Source organism: Heliangelus exortis, chromosome 3 (assembly GCF_036169615.1).
Source record: "Heliangelus exortis chromosome 3, bHelExo1.hap1, whole genome shotgun sequence".
In the NCBI taxonomy this organism is placed as follows: domain Eukaryota; kingdom Metazoa; phylum Chordata; class Aves; order Apodiformes; family Trochilidae; genus Heliangelus; species Heliangelus exortis.
Genome location: NC_092424.1, coordinates 12,143,428 through 12,165,723, shown reverse-complemented (window position 1 = coordinate 12,165,723; position 22,296 = coordinate 12,143,428). Strand labels below are relative to the sequence as shown.

General features: G+C 34.7%; 1 protein-coding gene across 10 annotated transcripts in view; it reads right to left on the bottom strand.

The window, feature by feature from the left end:
• The window catches only part of BIRC6 (baculoviral IAP repeat containing 6), a 155,914-nt gene that overhangs the window by 47,377 nt on the left and 86,241 nt on the right, over positions 1–22,296 (bottom strand). For 9 of the 10 annotated variants that reach the window (XM_071739197.1, XM_071739199.1, XM_071739207.1 and 6 more), the window contains 11 exons: positions 21,398–21,654; positions 20,122–20,230; positions 19,411–19,632; positions 16,075–16,855; positions 15,043–15,186; positions 13,120–13,249; positions 9,441–9,572; positions 7,119–7,286; positions 5,319–5,492; positions 3,352–3,548; positions 1,260–1,560 (listed from right to left, as the gene is read on the bottom strand). In XM_071739197.1, coding sequence (XP_071595298.1) covers positions 1,260–1,560; positions 3,352–3,548; positions 5,319–5,492; positions 7,119–7,286; positions 9,441–9,572; positions 13,120–13,249; positions 15,043–15,186; positions 16,075–16,855; positions 19,411–19,632; positions 20,122–20,230; positions 21,398–21,654 — 2,615 coding nt within the window. The remainder of the gene's footprint in view (positions 1–1,259; positions 1,561–3,351; positions 3,549–5,318; positions 5,493–7,118; positions 7,287–9,440; positions 9,573–13,119; positions 13,250–15,042; positions 15,187–16,074; positions 16,856–19,410; positions 19,633–20,121; positions 20,231–21,397; positions 21,655–22,296) is intronic. The other variant, XM_071739202.1, reaches the window with a different exon arrangement.

The following is a 22,296-nucleotide window of genomic DNA, read 5'->3' as shown; positions in this document are numbered from 1 at the left end:
CTCACTGTTCAGTCCAGGGTTAAAAAAAAAAAAAATGAAAAAAACATACAAGGGAATACAATTCCTGTCAACAAATGCACTGGAGAAAGAAGAGCTATTCTGGATGAAAAACGCTGGCACAATGATAAATGGGCACAAACTGTATATGAATAAATTTAGGCTGAAAATTAAAGAAGACCTTAATTACCAGAAAATTATATTCTGGAAGTGTATTCCCATAGCAAGAGTGGATGCACACACACAGAAACAAAAGTAAACCAAAATCGAAGGGTTTGACTTGATCGCTTTATATAAAAAAAATGATATAAAAATTGCTTGCAATTGAATGGGACTGAAACTACTAAAGAGCATGTAAATCTGAATAACTGCATACAGCCCTTTAGTTAATTACCACTCAAATTAGTGGGAAGTAAGCATCCAGGCTAAATTTTTCGTTATCCAGTTTATTTTTGCCTACTGCCCTGTACCTAAATACAAGATAAATAAAACCAGAAGACAGAGTTAACAAAGACTGTTTCTCAGTTGGTCTTATGAGTCACTACTCAATAGACTGATGAATAAAGACTAACTTCAATTGATTGCTTCATAGAAAAAAACATCATTCTTTTCAAAGACATAATGAAAGTAAATGTGTTAAAAGTACTAAACCATCTCATACATTCTACCAGTTTTTTTAAAACACTAAGAAATACAAATATTATAACTCCATGCAGAATTTCAGGCATGACTGCAAAGACAATGACTACAGATTGACTCAATTTCTCACTTTGAACTCACACCAATAAGGTGGAGCTCCTGCTCAGCTAATTTGATCACTATGATCTCATTTTCTAAAACAGTGTTATTAAACAGTTTATGCTACATCTGCTGTAGCTGTGCTCCTACTCATATTATTCTGCATTTGGTCACAGAATTATATATTTACTCAGTTAGTTGAGCATACCCTGCTAGTCAGATTGTTCTGTCTGAATACACTGCCATCTTGACACTGTGACTGTAAGTTTTATTCCCAGTTATTTTACAATTACTCTGACAATTAGATGAGAACACTGAAATATTGGTGATTGGGACAAAACTTTGCCAGATAGATTTTAGTTCTTATAGACTATCAAAGATGCTAGCAAGGCAGTTTTGCAAAGTGATTTTAACTTCTTCCTGAAAATATTACAGTGCAAATAAATTTAATGACAATGCAAATAAATCTAATTACAATTATCTAGCCATGGTCTACAAAGAAACATAATAATTGCAGCACATACTTCCTTCACCATCATCTGTAACTCCCAACACCAATCTCAACAGACACTGAGCATGTTTCCGTTCTTTTAGCAGCACCTCAGCATAGCCCGGGAGACGAAGAAATAAACCAAAGGCAGCCAAAGAATGAGCAGGGATGGGAGACATGGTTTGAACTGTTGACTTGATTGGTGGAGGTTCTGCAGCAATTGTTTCTGGTGCTTCATATACCAGCTCCCCTGACTGCTCAATGGTAACCCACTCAAACTGATCACTGTCCTTCTGCTTTTCCTGTGTGGTTGATGTAACCACTGGCGTGCTCACCTTAAGCAACAAAAACAAAAATATTTGGTGGTCATTCAGTTAATCATCTAGGCAAAAGTTGTATTAAAGTTAGGATCTAAAGGACATACAATCTTAATACAGAACACCATTAAAAACTCACATTAAATACACTGCAAATTAGAGATATGGGGACCACGTTAAATGGCTATAAAGGGCATGGCTTTCAATACAGTTCTTGAAAGTCCTGGCTACACAAGCAAGAAACCATATTTTGCTAACCTAAAGTCCTCAGTACAAAATGTTGCTTAAAATCTAGAGGCACAGAAAATATACATTACAGTGAAATAAACCATACAAAGAACAGTTTACATATCATACTGTTACATAAGAAGTTTTAAAAACTAAACACTGAGTGTGAGTTGAAGTGTTTAATTTTTAATTACATATTGCAAATAGGAGAGCAATTACTCATAAAACCTTTAAAAACTAAGAAGAAATTTGGGTATCTTAGCAATCGTGTAGCAACTAACGTACTCCTTCCAGGCTTGCAGGCTTTATTACCATTATGGTCTAACACTACAGTCTGTTGTTCTGTCTTCTGAACTAACACTGCACAGAGGACTATGCAGCTAGGCACTATGATGGGAATCAGAATTTAAGGAGATAAAGTTATACAATTACCCAGGAAACAGTCACACACTCAGTTACAATGAAGGTACAACACCTAGGTTCCTGTCATTATTAAACAGCAGAGAAGTTTCAGGATTTTATGCCCCTCAGATGAACTGATGCAATCATACTTAGAATTTTAGTATTTATCACTCAACTGATCTAAACTAGAAAAGATTAAGCTAAAAAGCCCTTGCGGAATTTATTCAGAATACCAAATGCCTAATTAAAAGTCAAGGCTGTGTTTAGCTGCATTTATTTGAGAACATTAAGAGAATCAGCAGTACCAGTGACTTTGAGAAATACAAAGTAAAATTAAAGAAGGAAGAGCCTGGAGAATTCATCAGTCTTCACTCTGAATCTTCTATTTGGTATTATTGTTCTTAATTTGTTTTTATGGATCATAGATTTCTTAGTCAGTATTTGAATTCAAACTTACAGCTCAAGCTAAAAAATTATGAAAAGAAAGTAAGTTCTCAGGAATATTGAAAAAGAAACGAAAGAAGGGATGAAATTTCTCATGGTCAAAAGCTAAAGGAATAACTCTACACTAATGCCACTAACAGCACTTGAAACACCTATAACTTTCTCCAGAGAAATTATATATGTAATTTTAAATATGCAAATAACATCTATATTATGTATTATGTAAGCTTATTTTAGAAATATTTATTATTTAGAAATATTTATTAGCATCAAGACAATAAAGATTATACAGTTACTTATAATTTATAATAATAAATCTAAAATATAATCATATGATCTGCTTTGAGAACTGAGTTTCACTTAACCATAAAAAAAAATAATCTCTGAGAGTATGTTTATATGAGCAATTAAGTGATAAGTACCTCTTTACAGTACATCAGCAACTTTATGTAACTGGACCCACAAAGATATTTTAGGAATTAATAGAAGTTAGGCAAGCAGCAACACTGAATTCATGCACTCTTGTTCCACAAGGCTATACATGCAGCATATACCATGTATAGGGAAGCAGCACATGTATCTGGACCAAGCTGTGGAGTTACCTATTTTAAAGCAGCTTTCCCACACATCTGAGATGTCAAACTGAACCACTGAGAAATATGAGGAAAATACTGTCCTTAAAAAACCAAGCAAACCACTCTTAGCATGTTTTTCCACACTGATTTTTTCACTCACTTGCTGAATTACATCAGGATAAAGCATTGGGAGCCTCTCTGCAATGAGGGCCAATCCACCCATTCCTGCAAAAACTTGCAATGGAGACTGAATGGGACAGGTTTCAAGAAGTGATTCATCTAGAACTGCATCCATGCACTCATCCCCAGGACTGATGGCTTCATCTTCAGGGCAAGGTCCCAGTAAATCTGCATGCTCTAAAAAAACACAGAGGTAACAGAAATTAACACATTATCATAAATATTGCGTTTATTTCTTCTTCACTTAAAAGTGGACTTCAAAAGGATCATTTTCTGCTTAAGCACAGCCTGATTCAAAAACATCAAGTGAACGAGTACAGGAGTATGAAAAGAAATGTATTTGTGGTACCTTTTGTCAGTGATGTCAGATCCATGTCGTAACTTGGGATTATTTGTATTTATATAAAATTCTAATGGAACATGAAATACTATGCTTTCAAGATTTTTTAACTTTGTAAGTATAACATTTTTAAACATTGTTTTTCATCTAGGAGGTGACTGTCATTCTCCAACCCTTACTGCTTAAAGCTGGAGAAAGGAACAACAGATAACTTTAGCTAAATTACACTTGCTTTTCCCTAAAAAATGCTAAGTAACAATTTCTGTTTTCCCTTTCCCACATTTAACTCATTATCATTTTCACATCTCCTGCCTGTGATGTATCAAAATGCCCGTCTGCCACAGCTGTGAAATTTAATTCTGTTCTTCTTCATAAAAAAGATCAATATGTATTTTTAGCTTTCTACACTCCCAGTTTATGACTAAGCGCCTTAATATCTTATCCAAAATACCAAAAAAAAAAATAATTTTTTGCACACAGGCTGTATATACAAAACCCTACCACAATTCATTTTGGAAAAAAAAAAAACAACAAAACCCTCTTTGCTAATTACAATAGACAAACTTCACAGTGAATATTCAATGTATTTAATCTAAAATCTGTATAGATTTCTGCATCAAAAGGCAGCATAGATCAAGTGGTCTCAGTATCTCTGTGTTGTGACCAGTCTGTTACCCAGCTGAAAATCCACTAGTGTATTTAAAATACATGTGCTAGCATTTTTTATATATCTATAAAAACACAGAAGCACATTAAATCATAATTCAAGCAGCTACCAATACAAGCTTTAACCACACATTCCTCATCTTTTAAAATCTTTTATTCCTTAACTTGAAAGGGAACAGGATGCAGTACATCTTGAACAGTGAATAGTTTTTAAAATAAGCCCCTGTCTTAAGATAGCTGAATGAATAACTTTATAATGCTACGCTGTGTCAGCAGGCTGGTGATCAGCACCTTAGCTTAATTTCAACATCCCATTCCCTTGAGTTCTTCCATTCTCAAAGTATTTCAGAACAGTTTCTGGGGATACAGCCTCTCCCTGTCTCCTTCTCAACACTATGATTAAGTAGATAGCAAACAATTAGTAAAAATAATAGCAAAAAAGGGATATTAAAATGTTAAAAATAATGTTCTTAAAAGCAAGAGTTACAAGATCTGCTTAAATGGGTTTGACAAAAATTCCCATTTCCAAAGAAGTAACTAAGTTGCTGCAATAAAAAATTTCACACACTTCTTTAACTCATATGGTCTCAAACAGCTACTGCATTACTTTATGTGCCATGGTTATCAGCACAATTACTACCAAGAACTGGTGTACATGTCAACAAATAAAATACCTCATAGCTATACAATCATAATCATTTCATGTAAAGCACTACTATGAAGAAAGAAACCAGAACCAACGAGATATTGGTACATCTTATAGATACAATCTAAAAATTTGTTCTTCGTGACAAAGTTCAGGACCTCTCTTGTAAAAAATGGATGAGAACCACCACTCAAGAAACAGCGCAAACTGCTGTTTCTTACCAAAACTGGAACCATTTTTGTTCAAAATAAAAACATTTTTAAAACAAAGATACAAAAAAAGTAAGAACACTCACCTTTTTCTGTGTGAAGACGTTTAAATGAATCTGTTTTTGATAAGCTTGGATCTGAGATTACTTTGGAACCAAGCTTCACAGTCAAATCTATTGATCGGTACCCTTGAGGGAGTTTACGGTCATAGAGCAGAGTCAGAAGCTGGGCAAGAGTCATTTCAGCTGGCAGGGGTTGGCCTGAACAACAATGGCAAAGAGTCAGAAAAGAAAATTATGATCAGTTTACTTTGACATAAACGTTCAGGTGCTGTTTATTACTTGTACCAAAGATGCCAAGTAGACTAAACATTATCTGGCTCCAAACCAAGGCCTTAATTTTACCATTTGTTCCCTTGGGAAAAGGGGTTCCATGAGTTTGGAACCAATCAAAGAACTGTGCCAACATTCCCTAAGGCAGCTCTGCACTGAGAGTCCAAGCACCTGGCATATTTAACAAATGGCTAAGGCTGTAATTTGATATGCATTTTAAGCACATACAGCCTGTCCCCTACTATTAAACCCACCCCTGCATCACTCTTCAGCTGTGGTGACAAAACGTGTGTGACCAGAGGCTAACATGTCAGAAGTGAAAAAAAAAAAAGAAAAATAGAGAAATATGCAATTCTTTTTCAGCCCCATTAGTCATCTTACATCTGGACACAACTCAGAAAGAAAAAAATGAATGGCACCTCCAAGACTGCTTTCCTCAGCAGCAACACAGACTTGAAATGCACATACAATGAAGTCCAAACTGCTTACTCAAAACAAGATTTTGACCCCTCTGTTGCCCATGAAGAACATGTACTTCCCTGAAATGACAAGTAACTCTCAAGGAAGAACATTTTTTTCTGATACCTAGTAGATGTGCATGTTAAGTCAAATGTCTAGAGTTGGATCATATAATACACTTAGCCTGCTTAATTCATCATGAGTGTATTTAAACAAGTAACACAAGAAAGGACTTCAGTAGCAACCTATTTCTTCAGTGGAGGATAGTGTCTGAAGAAATGAAAATTGAAAATGTCTTGCCCCTGTGCAATCAAATGAGTTTTCTACCATTTTCTTCATCACCAATTCTGCTTTCCATGGCTGTTTTATACTACAAAACTGCAAGAAGCTCTTCTGCATAATATTGAAGTGTTTCACCCATGTTCCTGTCTTTTATCACTGAACTAAAATTAAGAATTACAGTAACACCATAATCTCTCTCTCTCTCTCTCTCTCTCTCTGTAGGAGATAGATGTCCCCCTAGACCCCAGTTATAAAATTGCCAACGGCTTTGTCCAGAAAGGTGATAAAATATGAGTACATATCCCCTATTTGTAAAACATGACTAACTGCTTAAGTTATGCTGGTTTTGAAAACACAGCTATTATGGAATTAAGAATACTCCCAAGCTGGGAAATCAACATTCCAAAGAGTACTGCAGGTTGGTTGCTCACTCAGAACATGAAATAACAGGACACAAATACCAGTTCAGTTCTGCCTTGCAGGTCAAAGAAAATCAGTCACATTACAAATCCATCCCCCTTTTATTTCTGGGTGAAAGTGGAAATACTTTTTTTAGTTTTTGTTCAGGAACAAGGAACTTGACGTCATGGAAGATCAGCATAATTATTACTTTTGTCAAGGTACTATGATGTTAAAATGCTCCACTTCCAGTTTAAAGCTGTCACCAACCCAGAAGGGCTATACACTTCAGTATGCTAAGCAGAAAGATAAAGATGTCCATTAGCATTACATCTGCTGTCTGATCACATACCAGCCACTGAAAAAGAAACCAACACTGTAATTCTGAAGTTTAAACGAAATAATTAAAGTTACCTGGTAAAAGTTTATGGTATAGATGAAAAACTGGAACACTAATGGTCTTGCTGGAAGATTCTCCTCCTGAGGAAGAGGCTCCGACTTTATCTGCCATCACTCGTCCCCGCCTTGATGGTGGACGTGGAGGGGTGGATGAAACAGCTCTTTTTGACTGGGATTTCAACCCTAGTATAGAAATAAAAAATTCAGAGTAATTCTAGTATTTAATAACTTCAGTTACCAAGATGTAATGTACTCAGTAACATCAGTGTTAGTAAAACAGTAAATTTTTTCAGTACTGGGTATCTAAATATCATTCAAGTGTAAAATATATTTGGACATAATCCTACTATCTTCACAGTTACAAGGCTGCACACTCTCCTGAGCCCCTAACATAAACTAAATCACAGCAGTGCTAGATCATACAATCCATAAAAAAAGCAAAAGCTATTCTGATTCTACTCTTAGATTTAAAGAGCATGTCTAGCAATGGGCCCGACAATAAAGCTTAAGGTTGTTTTTTCAATAGAAAGTAAATAAGGCAAAATTTCTACACTGACACATATTTCAGCACAATTATAGATACAGCTTCAAAGATGGCTTCACCCCAGTACTGACAGCAGCACATGTGATAAGAGATGTCTTTAAACATGCTTTTAAAGTTGTGTAGGTCAAAACATTTAAAAGTAAGAACTACATAAAAATGAAAAGTCAGAATAAGAACATAAAAGCTTAGAGAGCTTATATAGCAAGACTGTCATAGTTTGGGACAGCTTAAATTGGCTTAAAGTACATCAAAATTATACTACTATCATGTACCTTTCTACACAGGTGACAGACCAAGTAAAAAAGCCAGCAGGTCAAGAAACTAAGATACATACAGCTACTTCCTTATTCTTAGCCAACAGGAGCTGCAGAACAAAATCCACACCTAAAATGCTACGATACACTCTGGTTTCTGCTGATGAGGAGGAGCAGCTATAATGTGCAACATATTCACCAACAATCTCAATCTGCTAAACTAGATTGTCTCAGAAAGATTAGGCTCCAAATACTTTCTCTACTCTTTAATTATTTTATCAACAAGGAACAAGTTAAATACTGGCTGCATGAGGCTCTGAGGACACTAAAAAAATGACAACAAAAGATTTCACAATGTAAAAGGCTGTAAAACCAAATGTAAATTATTACATTTACACTTTCACTGTTTTACTTCACTGCAAAATATATAAACTAAAAAAAAGGAAAAACTTAAGTCTGCTTCTTTCTAAATAGGGAATGGGCTATATGAGGCAATATGATCAGAGATGCAACTGGGATGAAACACAGGTGACTATGATATGCCCTGTCTTCAAGCTTTTAAATATATACCCAGATCTATGAAACTACTGTCCTATTCAACTCTTGAGTTTGACATATCTACATCTAAAAACCTGAAATAAAAAGATTAAGAAATATTGGTGCCAGAAGTCAAAGGAAATCAGCATCTCTTCTTCATGCTTCATGAAGTGTAAATGAAATTGAGGTACCTCAATGAAGACAGAAAGCTAGATAGGAAAAAACAAGTTTGAAGTTCATTAATTTCTCTCTCACACAGACCAGAACTTCAAACTGAAAGACTAATGATCTCTACAGCCGTAATTTGAATTGACATCTTTTTTTATCACTGCAAAATTACTCTGTTCTATCAACTACCTCATGGTAATTTTTGGTAATTTTACATGAATGATTTCAGAGGATCTACATTCATTTCTAGAATGTGATTTCTTTGGAAGAAAATCCTGTATTTATGGATTCCAAGTGGAGTAATATGGTTTTATGCAGACATTTCCATCTGACAATTTTTAGCAGCATACCACCAGTTCTTATATGAAGTATGTACTATCCTTCCACTTCCAAAGCATGCTGAGGGAGGGAGCAGAGGTGATCAAACTGATGCACCAGGCATTGCAAAAAATTAGAGGTACTAATACCCACACCACAGTAACAGTTCACAAATATTGCCATGTTACCCAAATTCCAGCTGTGTCTCTACAAAATCATGTAAAGTGCACTAGCAACACCATCCATAACTTATCACTGACACATATATACAAATTTGTATTTGCATGTTTGTCATATGCAAATAATACATATCTAAATATAGATAAATCAGCATATAATTCCGCTACCAGGAACCAAACTTTGCTGCTGAACAGCTGGGTAGATTAACTAGGCACTACATTTTTTTTAAGCATTAGTAATAAAAAGAACCATTTGTGGCTATTTCCTCCTCCATACATGGTGTAACACAAGAAAGATCCTTTTTTTTTTTTTAGAAGTTGGAAGAAAAAGACATACCAGAAGCAACAACAACACTATAATTGTCCTGAAAACCGTTTTCTGCTTTAACTTTTTCTTTCTCTTCATAGTTCTTTTTTTCTTTATCTTCCTTCTGTTCATTAATTAGTTTAGCTGTAATACTGGGTGTATCTATACAGGGGAAAAAGAAGGAGAGAAAGGAAATTTCAAGATACCAAGTTGATTTTATTACATTTTCTAGATTATTTGCAAGGCTATTGTGAATTATTTTAGTGGCTTAGACGTCCATACCAGGTAGCAGCAGTCTTACAAATCTATGACTTAGAGTATATGATAATTCTGTTCTCTTCTTCCCCTGAAAATCTGTCCTCTGATTGTAACAGTTCAAAACTGTCACCTGATCACTTAAGTGCATTCATGTTAAAACACCACTGCCATCAACTAAAAAAAAGCAAAACAAAACCATTCAAACCTGAAAAAACACAGCCAAACCAAAAAACCCCAGAAAGATAATACAACAAAAATTTGTAAAGCTTTTTTTAAGGAAACCTACAGACTGTTGTACCTAGGTCTGGTTATCCACTGTTATACTGATTTAATTCCAGCACTGTCAAGTATGACTCTTCCTTTGAAACCAGAAGATGCCTAAAAGTACACTGCACACCAACAACTTGTGCTGCTTGCTTAAGTGATGATTAGACTATTGCAGTTCAGCTGTTTAGGTTCAATCATTAGTGCAGAAAACAAATATCAGACAACTATTAAATTATTGACAGTGGGTCATTTCATACCTTGTAAGGTAAAACACAGGCACAAAAATATAAAAAAATTCTCAAATTACTTCTGAGTAATAACTTGCTTCCTCACAGCTGCCTTAACTTATAGCCACAGAAGACCTGGAAGTACCAGCTACCTTTAACACCATGTAACCAGTGGGTGAGCTGCTGAAAACCACATTTGACTGCCTGGAAATATTATGATTTGTGTCTGAAGACATCTGATTATGACTGAATTAGACAGCAGTGCAGAACAGTGTGAAAGCACCGCAACTCAGGACCTAACATTTACACATACACTGTATCTATTTATTTATCTATCTACAGGACTGGGAATTGGCTTTTTAAAAAATTCTCATTATTATTACTATTGCTATTAAACTTCAGAGTTGCTCTACTTTGGTCCCATAGACTCAATGCCCACTGAATGGTGGAGAATTAAAAGCCCAGTAATAAAATTAGTCAGGAAGCTTAAGCAATGGTATTTTTCAACTCGGGTAATACCCAGATTTGCTGTTCAGTTCTTCTGAACAGCCCACAAACAGTAACTTAAAGTGAATGAAATATAAAAGCACTAGTACTCATCCTAGACAATCCTACCTGCAATAATACAGCATGTTTTCTTCTTATAGTGAAAGAATGTGAGTAGCAGATTAAGCCATTTTTTCAGACCTCCCCCTCCCCCTTTTTTTTAAAGGCTGGGAAAAAAGTATGTGGTGAACATGCTTTCTGTGATTTATTTTTGCAGAAAATGACATGATCAATTTGAGATTCTAACAGTGTATTTAAGAAAAAAATGAAATTAAGAGACTCTGATAGACTCTGACACAGGTTCTTCACTACTTCCTATTGTTGCAGTGGTGGCAGTCTTTTCCTTTCCATCTCCAGTTCATCCCTTCTCTCCCCTTCTCATCCCAAACACAATGTTTACTCCTTATATATTCAAGTCTTCTTTACTGTGTCCTAACCGTAGACTTCATGGAATGATATACAAGTATCACAGATAAATCACATTAGATGCAGGACAGAAACATAAGAGAACCTGAACTTTTCCAGAATTAATTTCAAATTTAAAATAAGAGTTAAGCTACAGAATATGAGTTCTGTAGCAAACCCCAATGTTACAGTGCCCTGCAAAGTCAGCATTTGATCAATTTCAATTACAGACATTACAGGATATCACATCATCACATTCCCCTCCCCATTAGCACTGGCTATCAAGCTGAGGGCAGTACACCACTAAGGCAGCTCTTCAGTACAGTTTATGTCACTGCTCAACCACTGATCCCTACCTCATTTGGAGTGACTAACCCACCCATTATAACAACTCTTACCATGAACTGCACAAGGATCCAAACATCCTTGCACACGTGACTGTGTCTGGACAGTATGTGAATACAGAATTCTATCAGAAATATTGAAGTATTTCCTAGTCAAGAGGCTTCAGCATTTTTCTAGAACTGACTATTTTTTTGAATGCCAAGGCACATCTTGATCCATCTAATATTCTGCTCAATACCATTACAGGACTTCTAAATCCTTGTTAGGATTTATAACATATTTATAACATATTTATTACTGTAGTGAATCTGTTAACACTATCAATGTAGAGGTTTTCAGTAGACATAAAAAAGCAACATTTCCTCTGAACTCCATCCATTTCAGAAATTAAAAACTAATCTACACTGAATTCCAAAAATTTACACATATTTATATATCTACCGATAAGAAAATACATAGCCAGATGAATGTGCTAGGAAGTGCACACACTTCAGTGCATGTCTGCAATACAACAAAAATAATAATTACTGTGATGATCTTCGACTTTTCTTTGCTATTACTGGGAACCAGAGAACCATGTCTTAAGAGTAAAGAAGAAATGCTGGGTTTTGGGGTTTTTTGTTTTGTTTTAATTAGACACTCTTAAAACCGCTTTTTGATGTAACACGACTTAACATTTTTTGCTCTATTTCTTACCGGAGGAGAATCAACTTGCCTGGTTTTACCTAGAGGGCTCTGACACAGACACAACACCCTAAGTATGATTTAGTGTCTTCAACTACATTTAAAAAAAAGATCACTAACTTTATTTTTAACTATTTTCTAAAGTATTAAATAAGCACCGAAGTTCAAGGTAGGATTTACTTTTTTAGATTACAGCATCTAGCATGCAGGTGTCAAAACTTGGTCAGTCGAGTCCTCTACAGAGGGGAATCTTTCTTTCCATATATATTCAAGTAGCACAACTGAAAGTACTGAACTTTAAAGAACAAAAAAATAAATTCATGCCAGAACATTATCTTCTTATTCTGTATAATTAAAAAATTAATCTCGAAATGTTAACTGTGGTTTTCATTCTCCATTTAGTAAGCAAATTCAAATGTTTGTACATTAGGCAAATGTATATCCACAGAGATTGGAGTCATTAATGTCTTTTTTATAGCAATAAAATTTCCTTTCAATATCTGTTAGAGATAAACTTTAAAGTTCCAGGATATTTAAATGCAATAATTTGGGAATATTGAAGTGACTGGATGAAAACAGAGCGCTTTAAAGACTGATATGTACAGCATCATGTCTATGGTCTTGCAAATATCCCATGAGATATTTGAGAACACTTAAATAATGAAAAGGAAACAAAAAAAACCCAGAACAATCAACTGGCCAAAAAAGAGTAAAACAAAAATCCCACCTTCCCCACCTCACTTTTATAGAAGGAAAAAAGAGTATCTAACCAGTAAAAGTGCATTTTACGTTCAACATCTAAGACATATGCAAAAGCTTACAACTTAACCATTGTTTCATATTTGGAAATGACATAGGAACACTGCCAATATGTATGTCAGACATGCACGGTTTATGCCAGTTTTATGGTATGGGGGGTTTGGGTTTTGATACCATTTCTTAAAAAAAACCAACAATGTGAACTGTTGCAAACTTGCCTGACACACGATCAAGAACCTCTGCTAAAGTTGTTGAGACAGGCAAGTGAAGAGTGCGAAATTTGTGTCCAGCTCCATACATTGGGTGTTGAATTACATGACTGGTAGCATTAATTCTACCTTTGTACAGCTGAAAGTAAAAAAAAACCAAACGTCAGCAGTTAACACGACTTAAAGAACCAAAAATAAGTTAGAACTAGATTCTTATAAACTCACCTGACCAAAATATAGCTAAATCTTTTGTGTGCCAAAATGAAAACTGATATATCCTTCAACTTTGGAGGCATACAGTAAAAATGCAACAATTAGGACAAATTCTATTTTTTAACCCACAAGAATTTGATTTGCAAGCCTTGACTATTTTAGGATAATAAACAGTATGAAATCTTATTTGCTTTAAAAAACCCAATTGTTTTGTATAGCTGTATATAAGAGAAAAACTGAGTGCCTGACACATGCAATTATTTATGAAATAAATCTTAATTAGGAAAATCACAATATACTTGGAGTAGAGAAAGATGTCATTTCTCTGTTGCTCTGATTTGAGGATAAAGTTAATTCTAGAATTAATATCTACTTAATTCCAGAATTAATACATACTTTTTGCTATTATGATGGATAACTAAGACACTACTAGTTAGAACATTTCTCATGTTACTGTCTGTTCACATTTTGTATCGTTCTTTGCTTCCAGTAACTTTACAGATTTTTCTGCAATGAGAGTGACACTTTATCTCCTTCCTCCTTCTCATCAGTAGAACTTCGTACTAATATTCAAATAAAGGATGAGTGTATTGTTTTGCAATATTATTAAAAAATTCAATACTTGATGACAATCAGAATTTAGCTTCTAAAACAGTGTTTTAGTAAGAACTAAGGAGGAAAAAATGAGGATCACATCTTTGAATGGTTATGTTGTTGGATATAGTAGAAGTACACATTAAGTTACTCTCTGGGTGTTAAGAGGAAGAATCAGCTCAGTAAGAACAGACAGACTGCCTCCTGGTGTTTTTAGTAGAAAAAAATGAATTATATGACAGCTTCTTTGAAAATATTTTTCTGCTTTTATGTATCTAGTAACATTCTGTAAGGATTTAATTTATATAAAATAAACTACTAGAAACCTTCAATACCAACAGCCACATTAACAACTAATCTAAGCAGATTAAAACAAAACACTTAAATGTTTGTGCTACAATTTTATTATTCCTCCTCTTCCATTTTATACTATCTGATCCGGTTTCCCTATCACACATCATGTAGTATTTTTCTTCTCAGAAGCAGTATGAGCAGCAGAAACAAAAGCACAAAATAATTTTTCCTTGCAAGGGAGTACCAGATCTTTTAATAATTTTGTTTTTCCTATATTTCCTTAGTGTCAGCCCTTAAAAAAGAGCAAAGGATTTCAGTCATTAATTTTAATTCCATGTTCTGGTGAAGCATGTGGAAGTATAAAAGCAAACATCTGCTTTGTAAATTAATTCAAGAACTTGTCAGTCAAAAATTTATTCATAGCATTTGACTAATTCTGAAGGGTCTCTGCCAATTCTAAAACATAAAACTACAATAGTTCCCTATTGAAACTGATAATGAAGAACTGCTGTAAGGACTACAACTTGTATCTATATTTGTTGCTAATGTATAAGGATACTATTAAGAAGTCTTCCATAAGATAAATTTCTGTTGTCAATTCTTTCAAAGTAGTATATTTTCAGCAAGATGGCTTTTTCTTAAAATTGTGCTTTACATTTTCTTTTAAAATGCTGGGTTACAATTTACCAACATATTCCTTTCCAAAATTCTGCAATGTGTACAAGTAGAAAAAGCTGCTGTCTGTTATTTCAAAGTTGAATTTATCCAGATTTATTTTTTTTAATGTCAAATTTACTCAACATTCACCATGCAGATATAAAAAATTCTTACTGGACACGGGGATTGAAGAAACAAAGTAACTTTCTCATCCTCTAGCATCAATTGCAAAAAAAGCCTCCTAATAAATCCAGAAATATTTCCCGAGGTTGGGAGATTCCCACGCTGAGGAGAGGACTGAAACAATTCACAGAGAACCTGGGAATGCAAAATGACATCATATTTAAAACATTTCTATATTTAGGTCTCTAAAATATAGCTCTACACAGCCATAATAGGCAGTGACTAAGATATACCTTCTAGTTATTACTCAAATCAGAGAAAATGAGCACCAGTGAATACCAGCAGCAAATTGTGTTTTTTTTTATAGAGTTCAAAATGCTGACTACAACATGACAGTAATTGTTAACACATATTACTCAAAGAGATAAGAGAAGTATTTAGAAAAATAGCTTTTAAATTCCTAACACAAAAGTTGCTCGCTGTGTCATGCAGTATTACTGCCAGCCATTAGCAGAGAACTGCACTGAATTCTTTACAGCAGTCTACCTGTTCCCAGAGCATTGTCATTCTTAATGTAGAAAAGCTTTTTTTAATTACACTTTTATTCAACTAGGTCTGCAAGATTAACACATGTGAGTTAAATAGCTGAATTTGCACTAGAATGCCAAATGCAAAAGCATATTCTGCAATAACCTATATTCTCCTGGTCACAGATTGTATATGGTATATAGATGTACAAGCCAATTTACCACTAAAGTTGCTAATATAAGAGATGTGTATGAAGCTTGATTTTCATATTTTATTTCAGAAGAGCTTACGTGTATGCAGTTATACACAGTATTTTGATATAAAATTAAGTCCTCTAAACAAAGAGCAATATAGATCTATATAAAGGATTGGATGGCCATGTCAATACTTCAATACTTCTCAAATCAGCAAGATAACAATTTTAATACAAAACTCTTGATAATGATAATATAATGACACCTTACAAAAAGTCATTTTAAAGACAGCTAAAAAAAATTTTAAATTGGCTGTAGCTATTAGTAAAGTAATTAAAACTTTTATTTTTTCTCTCCTCACCTGTGCCATAAGTCTCTGGTTATTAGGATGGCAAGAGATGCACTGTAAGAAGAAAGCAACTGTTGCATTTTCAATTGCTGTCCGCTGCTGTGTGGTCAACCCTGCTGTTACAGTTGAAGAAAGCAAGCTAGATCTTGCACTGGTCTGTTGTGCTGTCACATTGTGTCCTCCAGAAGTAGCACCGGAATGGCACAACAGAAATAAAAGTGCTGTCCACAATGGATTCACTTCAGAGCCACCCAACCAATCCTTCATCATATGGCTGTTGCCAACTTCCGTCAGAAACCTGAGAACGGGAGCGACCAGGTCTGCGGTGATTGGCATTTTATTAAAGTGCTGTGGAACGTGATGCCTCCTGAGCCTCTCCTGGGTGATGTCTGCTGATTGTGCAGTGCAGTCAGAGCTAGAAGTGTGGTTGAAGCAAAAACTCGCAAGGCTTCTTACAAGCAGTGAAGGCAAACCTGAGTCCAATAATTGCTTGATAGCTTCAGGAGACTGGGATGAGGCAGCAAGAGTAGCCAGGTGAGACTCTGTTAGTGCAAGAGGGGCTTGTGCGTTTTTAGAGTCATCTGTTAAAGATGAACTAAGGTCCTGCTTTTTGCTGTCATCAGTCATGGACAGTCTGTGCTGACACTGCATTGGAGGAGGAGTGATACCCATCCATCCCATGAGTAAAGAAAAATAATTTGGGTGGATGTGGCACATTGAGCAAAGCAAACTATCAACAGCTTTCTTCAAAACCACGTTGCAGGGAAGAGACATGGACCAGTTAAACAGCGACCTGCAGAAGACAAATAACCATGTCAACACATAGTTTGCCACTCATATCCCCCGATCTTCACTGGTTCATAAAACATCTTTCCACATTTATGACAAACAACTGTAGAAGCTCAACTCTCAGAGCTCAGCTACTAGGACTGCACACACATTTACATACAGGTCTCTAAATCCTTTGTAAGAACAGAAAGCACTATAAGTTTCAAAAAAATTTAAGATTTGCTTTATTAGAGAGCTACTTGAAGATGTTGGGGAAAAAAATGAAAGCGACAACAATACTGCTGTTTGAATGATGTTACCCTCACTATTCTTTACTCCATCTGAACTTAGACACAAGACAAAAGAATTATTCCTCAGAGACACTAAAATTCCACCTAACTTTGAAGTCACTATCTGTTGGAATACTGTCTGTTGGAATACTAGTCCAAGGCACATGTAAAAGCTCCTTTAGCTCCTATTATTCAGCTTAAATGTCAGAAGTATTTTTAAAATAGTAAAATCATAATTTCTTCATACAGACTTGTTTGAAGTAGGTAAAGTATTTAAAAAAAACCACAAACAACCATTTTCTGAACTGCATTCACAGTACGTTGATGCCATACATAAATTACATTATCTTAACCTTTCCATACAGAGGTGAACACACACCTAGAAAAAGTCTGGATGTATCATCATATATCACAGTCACATAAGAAGACATGGACTGTGTTCTCTTCTGGATGGAAGTGTTATTCTATGCTTAGTCTAAAAGATTCTACTAGTCTAGAAGAGAACTAAGGTCTAACCAAAAGTTAGCTTTATCACCAGTCTAGTGAACAGGTAATAAAAAACCCTCTCCAAGATAAAACATTAGAAACTCTTTTCAAAGACTAAACAACCCATATCTTTGGGAAGCTAGTCACAATTTTCCAAGGTCCACATATAACAAAGGTACAGTTAAGACATCATTCAGCCAATCCTTTGTCAAAATGTTCTGGGTAAGTTCATGGCCTATGAAAAGTAAGATTTTTTTTTTTCCAAATAGGTATTAAAAATAACTATGGAATAAATTAGTATCCATTGGAAAAAGAAGAAATATAAAAATGGGGATGATGCTCATATACATCCAAGAGAAAATTAAAATACCACATGAATGAGAAATCAGAAGTTAGAGCTAGAATCAATAAAAATATTTCATAAGTTAAAATATCAAAAGAGCATGAAGAATACACATGGGAAGTTATTTTTATTAGAGGAATCATTTACCCAGATAAGTCTGATAACAATTCTTCTACATTTTTTAAAAATGTATTTTATAATTTGCTTCAGATGCTGGTTGACACGAAGTAGTTTATTTGGCAGGAGGCAGAGGTACAGGTTTGTATTTCAACATGTATACTCTAAGTAGGTACAATAATTTTATTAGTATTCCTTCATTTTGTCCTGTGACAAAAACAACATTGGTTCCTTCCAAGGACAGGAATTTAGTTGTGAAACCCTCTTTTATGTTAGTTTATACCTTAACAGGACATTCATTTTAGTAAGTCTACTTTTATTAGAGTTATTCCTTTTCAAATGTTCAAATTGTTCAAATGTATCCTGAAAACTTTTTTCTCTTTAAAGGTATTGCTGAAAGGGTTAAGTGAACTACAATTTAAAATCATTAAACTGATTCCCAAAATTATTAAGCTAAGTTTTAATTAAGTTATTTATATGACAGTATCACTGATGTGTCTTCATGAAAGGTATAGTTTGTAATTATGTATCTAAAGACCATCAGGTTGAACCTATATAAGAGATTCCCATGCTTGTACAAGTAATTTGTGCATTACCATGTTTGAATGTTTGACTGTGCCTAAAAGCAACAGTAAAACAGCAGAGAATTAAGAATTTTTCCTAAGGGCAACAACACATTATGAGCTATCAAAGTTCTTTTCATTGAATTAATTGATTCATTGATATTCATTGATACAAATAAATCATTGTATTCATTGATACAAATGCAAAATGCTTTAATAGACACAAGAATTTAATAGCTATATTTCTATAATACACTTACACAGAGCTGTGTGCTTTCTTTTTTGGTTTGTTTTGTTTAAGCAGAAGAGATGGTTGAGCAACACAACTTGGGAATATTAACACATATATTTTGACCCGGAGTCAATAAAAGTGTACATTCAGTTTTTAGGATTAGCTTTTCTTTAGAATCCTCCAACATCCAGCAAATTCACAGTTCAAGATCCAGTCAGGATTTTGTGCTTCATTTATTTCAAATCAGACAGGCCGGAACAAAAGTGGTGACTCCGAATAAATTATCTCCCTCACTTCTAGCTCTTAACTATCTGTTATATATACTGGATACCATAAATTAATAAAATAATCCTTCTGTAACAGGATATTAATTAAGATCATGATTTATAGGTACTGTGAAAATTAATGCTAACACTCAATTAGCTTCAGGGATAACAGTTTCCACTACTATTTCAGAATTAGTGCACGTTGTATAATTTCAATTTTAATAAATTCAAGAAAAGAATTCGGTTATAAAACGTATGTGGCGCAAAATTTTGCTTTACTTACTCAAAAAGCTCTCTGTCCAGCAGGGCTGGTAAATCATACTCAACAAGCAGTTCATAACTATGCCACAAAATTGCTGCTACACAATGCAAATGGGAAGGAGATGGCATCAAAAGACCATACTCTCTTGTTGAGCTATTTGGACATATGTAGCTCACACGGCCACCTTTTTTCATAGCTGCAACTCTTGCAGAATCACTGACCCATTTCAGCAATGCTTGAATTCTGGAAGGCAAGAAGATGTAGTACATTAGAAAGGGTCAAAGAAACACAAAGCTTGCTGTTTTCTAGTATTATCTAGATTTACACATTTCTTTGAAGCACAGTTTAAGACTGAGCTCAAACTGTTTCTTCAAGAGTTAGATCACCAATACGGGAAAAATAAAAAGAACCTATCACCTTGGACAGCTAAATGTAAGAGTTCTTTATACAAAGAAGAAAAAATAGCGGGTATCTGAGTTCTGAATATTTGAGAGAAAAGTCACTTGAATACAGTTTCATCACATTCACAAGAGCATCAAAAGACAGGCAGCATTCTCTACAAAGGATGAAAAGAGGCAGGAGGGAAAGCTGGAAAGGTTCTTTAGATTTGTGCACTTTCAGTCATTCTCATAATCAGATTTTTATAAGTCTGGTTTTGTGCAGTAACACAAAGCTGTTATTTAGCATATTATTTTTGCTTACATCGCCACAAGATGATCCAAATAACATTACCTATCTTTTGTTCCAGGGTCTTGAGTTGTTCCAAGCTGATAAAGAATGTCTATTGTGGAGTCAGAAGAAAGACCATTTAATCTTCCAAACAGTAAAGGGCTATTCAGATCTTGCCGCATTCAAGAAAAAAAAAAAAAAGGGGGAAGGGGAAATAACAGAAGTACTTACATATACATATATTTTTAGAAATACTAATGAAATTATTATAGAATTGCAATATTAACACTGAATTGAGTTTTGCCATTAAAATAATGCAACAATGATACACACCCCTATTTCTGTGTTCAATGCAATGTCCTTACTTTAATGGGAAAAATTATTGCAAGATTCTTCAGATACAAGACTTAAGGGTTTAACTAGTAGTAGGATTTTCTTCAGCATATTTCAAAAAGACATGACTAATTGCAACAAAGCTATCAAGTTTCAGGCTTCACCAAAACAAATACTTAGTTCAAAACTGAAGCATATTTAACTGCGATTTCCATAAATAGGACCAAGGCTGAGGATTTCCTCATATTATTTCCTACTCATCTCCTCCTGTTCTGTAGGAAGCTTCTCTCTTATCTAACAGTATTCCAGCATAAGACACTACAGGCTATACTGAAACATTAACTTGTGGCTAAATAAGTCATGGAAGCCATATTGAAAAGAGCACTGTCTGTTACAATCAGCAACTTCAAAACAGTAAAAATAGGAATTCAGTTTTCTTTCACTTAGAAGCCACAAAAGAGTAGAGCAAAGTGGTATGGAATCAAACACAAAACCTCAAGTGCATTAGCAGAAAAGCTACTGCAAAATTTCACAGTGGGAAACAGTTGTTGAAGTGTCTTCATTATGTACCTCCATCTGTAAATATTTCCAATGCTTAGTGCTATTCAAAATTTATACTGCCCTACAAACTATTACTGAGAAAATACTGCTGCATTTGTTTTCCTTAATGTTACTCCTGGATGCTCTTTATGTTGAAACATCTAGATACAGTATCTGCACTAGGAGGCACCTGGGATACCCTCCATGTCCTATTCCCGTATCTTCAAAACACTCACCTCCGTTATTTGTTCTACACAAAAGTCAAAGCAACTCTGGCTGCACTCCTTTACTGTTGTGGAACTGCTCACATACAAGGCTGTGATACTTAGAAGCATAACAAAGCATAATGGCAAGTTTTGAAAAGCCCAGTTCAGAATCAGCAAGTAACATCCTAACATACTGTATCTGTATATTTACACCAGCAATATTTTTAAGCAACAACTGAAAAGAAAATCATTGCACTCACCTGCAGGATCACTCCCTGATGCTGAGCAGTTTCTTAGAAGAATGTCAATCAATTTTAGGCCTATTCTGGTGGACTGAAGCCCAATTTTTACAAGCACAGCCTCAATGTTTGGAGAATGCATACCACAATAAGGTGACATTAGTAAAGCAGCACATGTCTGCAACAGATTAGCAGTGGGTGCTGCAGCACTAGCCATCATTCCTTCTAAATCACTTATGTGAGTGAGGCAGTGGTGTAATAATCTTAACCATCCAATACTGAAAAAGAAAACATGACAATGAGCTGATATATCATTTTCTTATTATTTTATTTTTAATCTATAATGTAACTATCAGTATTAGATTCTAGGACAAGTACTGCAAAAAATGGTCGTGACATGATTAGACATCTCAGAAAAGCAAATTAAAACGACTGAACAACCACAATGTAACATACATTAGTAAAGCTGTTGTAATCACTGGCCTAAGGTTGTAAGAGAGGCAGGGCTTGTGAGCACGAGTTAAGAGCCTGCAAGTTTTATTACTAAAGTTTCTGAAGCATTTTTTTGATTCAAATATGTACTTCCTCAAATAGGGCCAACTTAGTGGAGGGAAGGTGGAGGAAAAGGTGTTAACATTGGGAGATGCTAGAAGGGAAGGTGTTAAAATTAAAAATGTGTTAACCACTACACCCATGTTTCTCTTATTTTTTAATAATACCATTAAGTATGCCTTTTAGTACTAAATCTTGACAAGTAAACCTACTGTAGTTTGGAAACACTAATTAATAACATTAATTAAACATTGAGGTTCAAAGATTAAATATTTTGAAGTAATGAATTTTAACAATTCAGTAAAGTAAATTTCAGAACCAAGAATTATCAAAAAAATCACCCATTTTTTAAAAATCTTTAGTGTTTA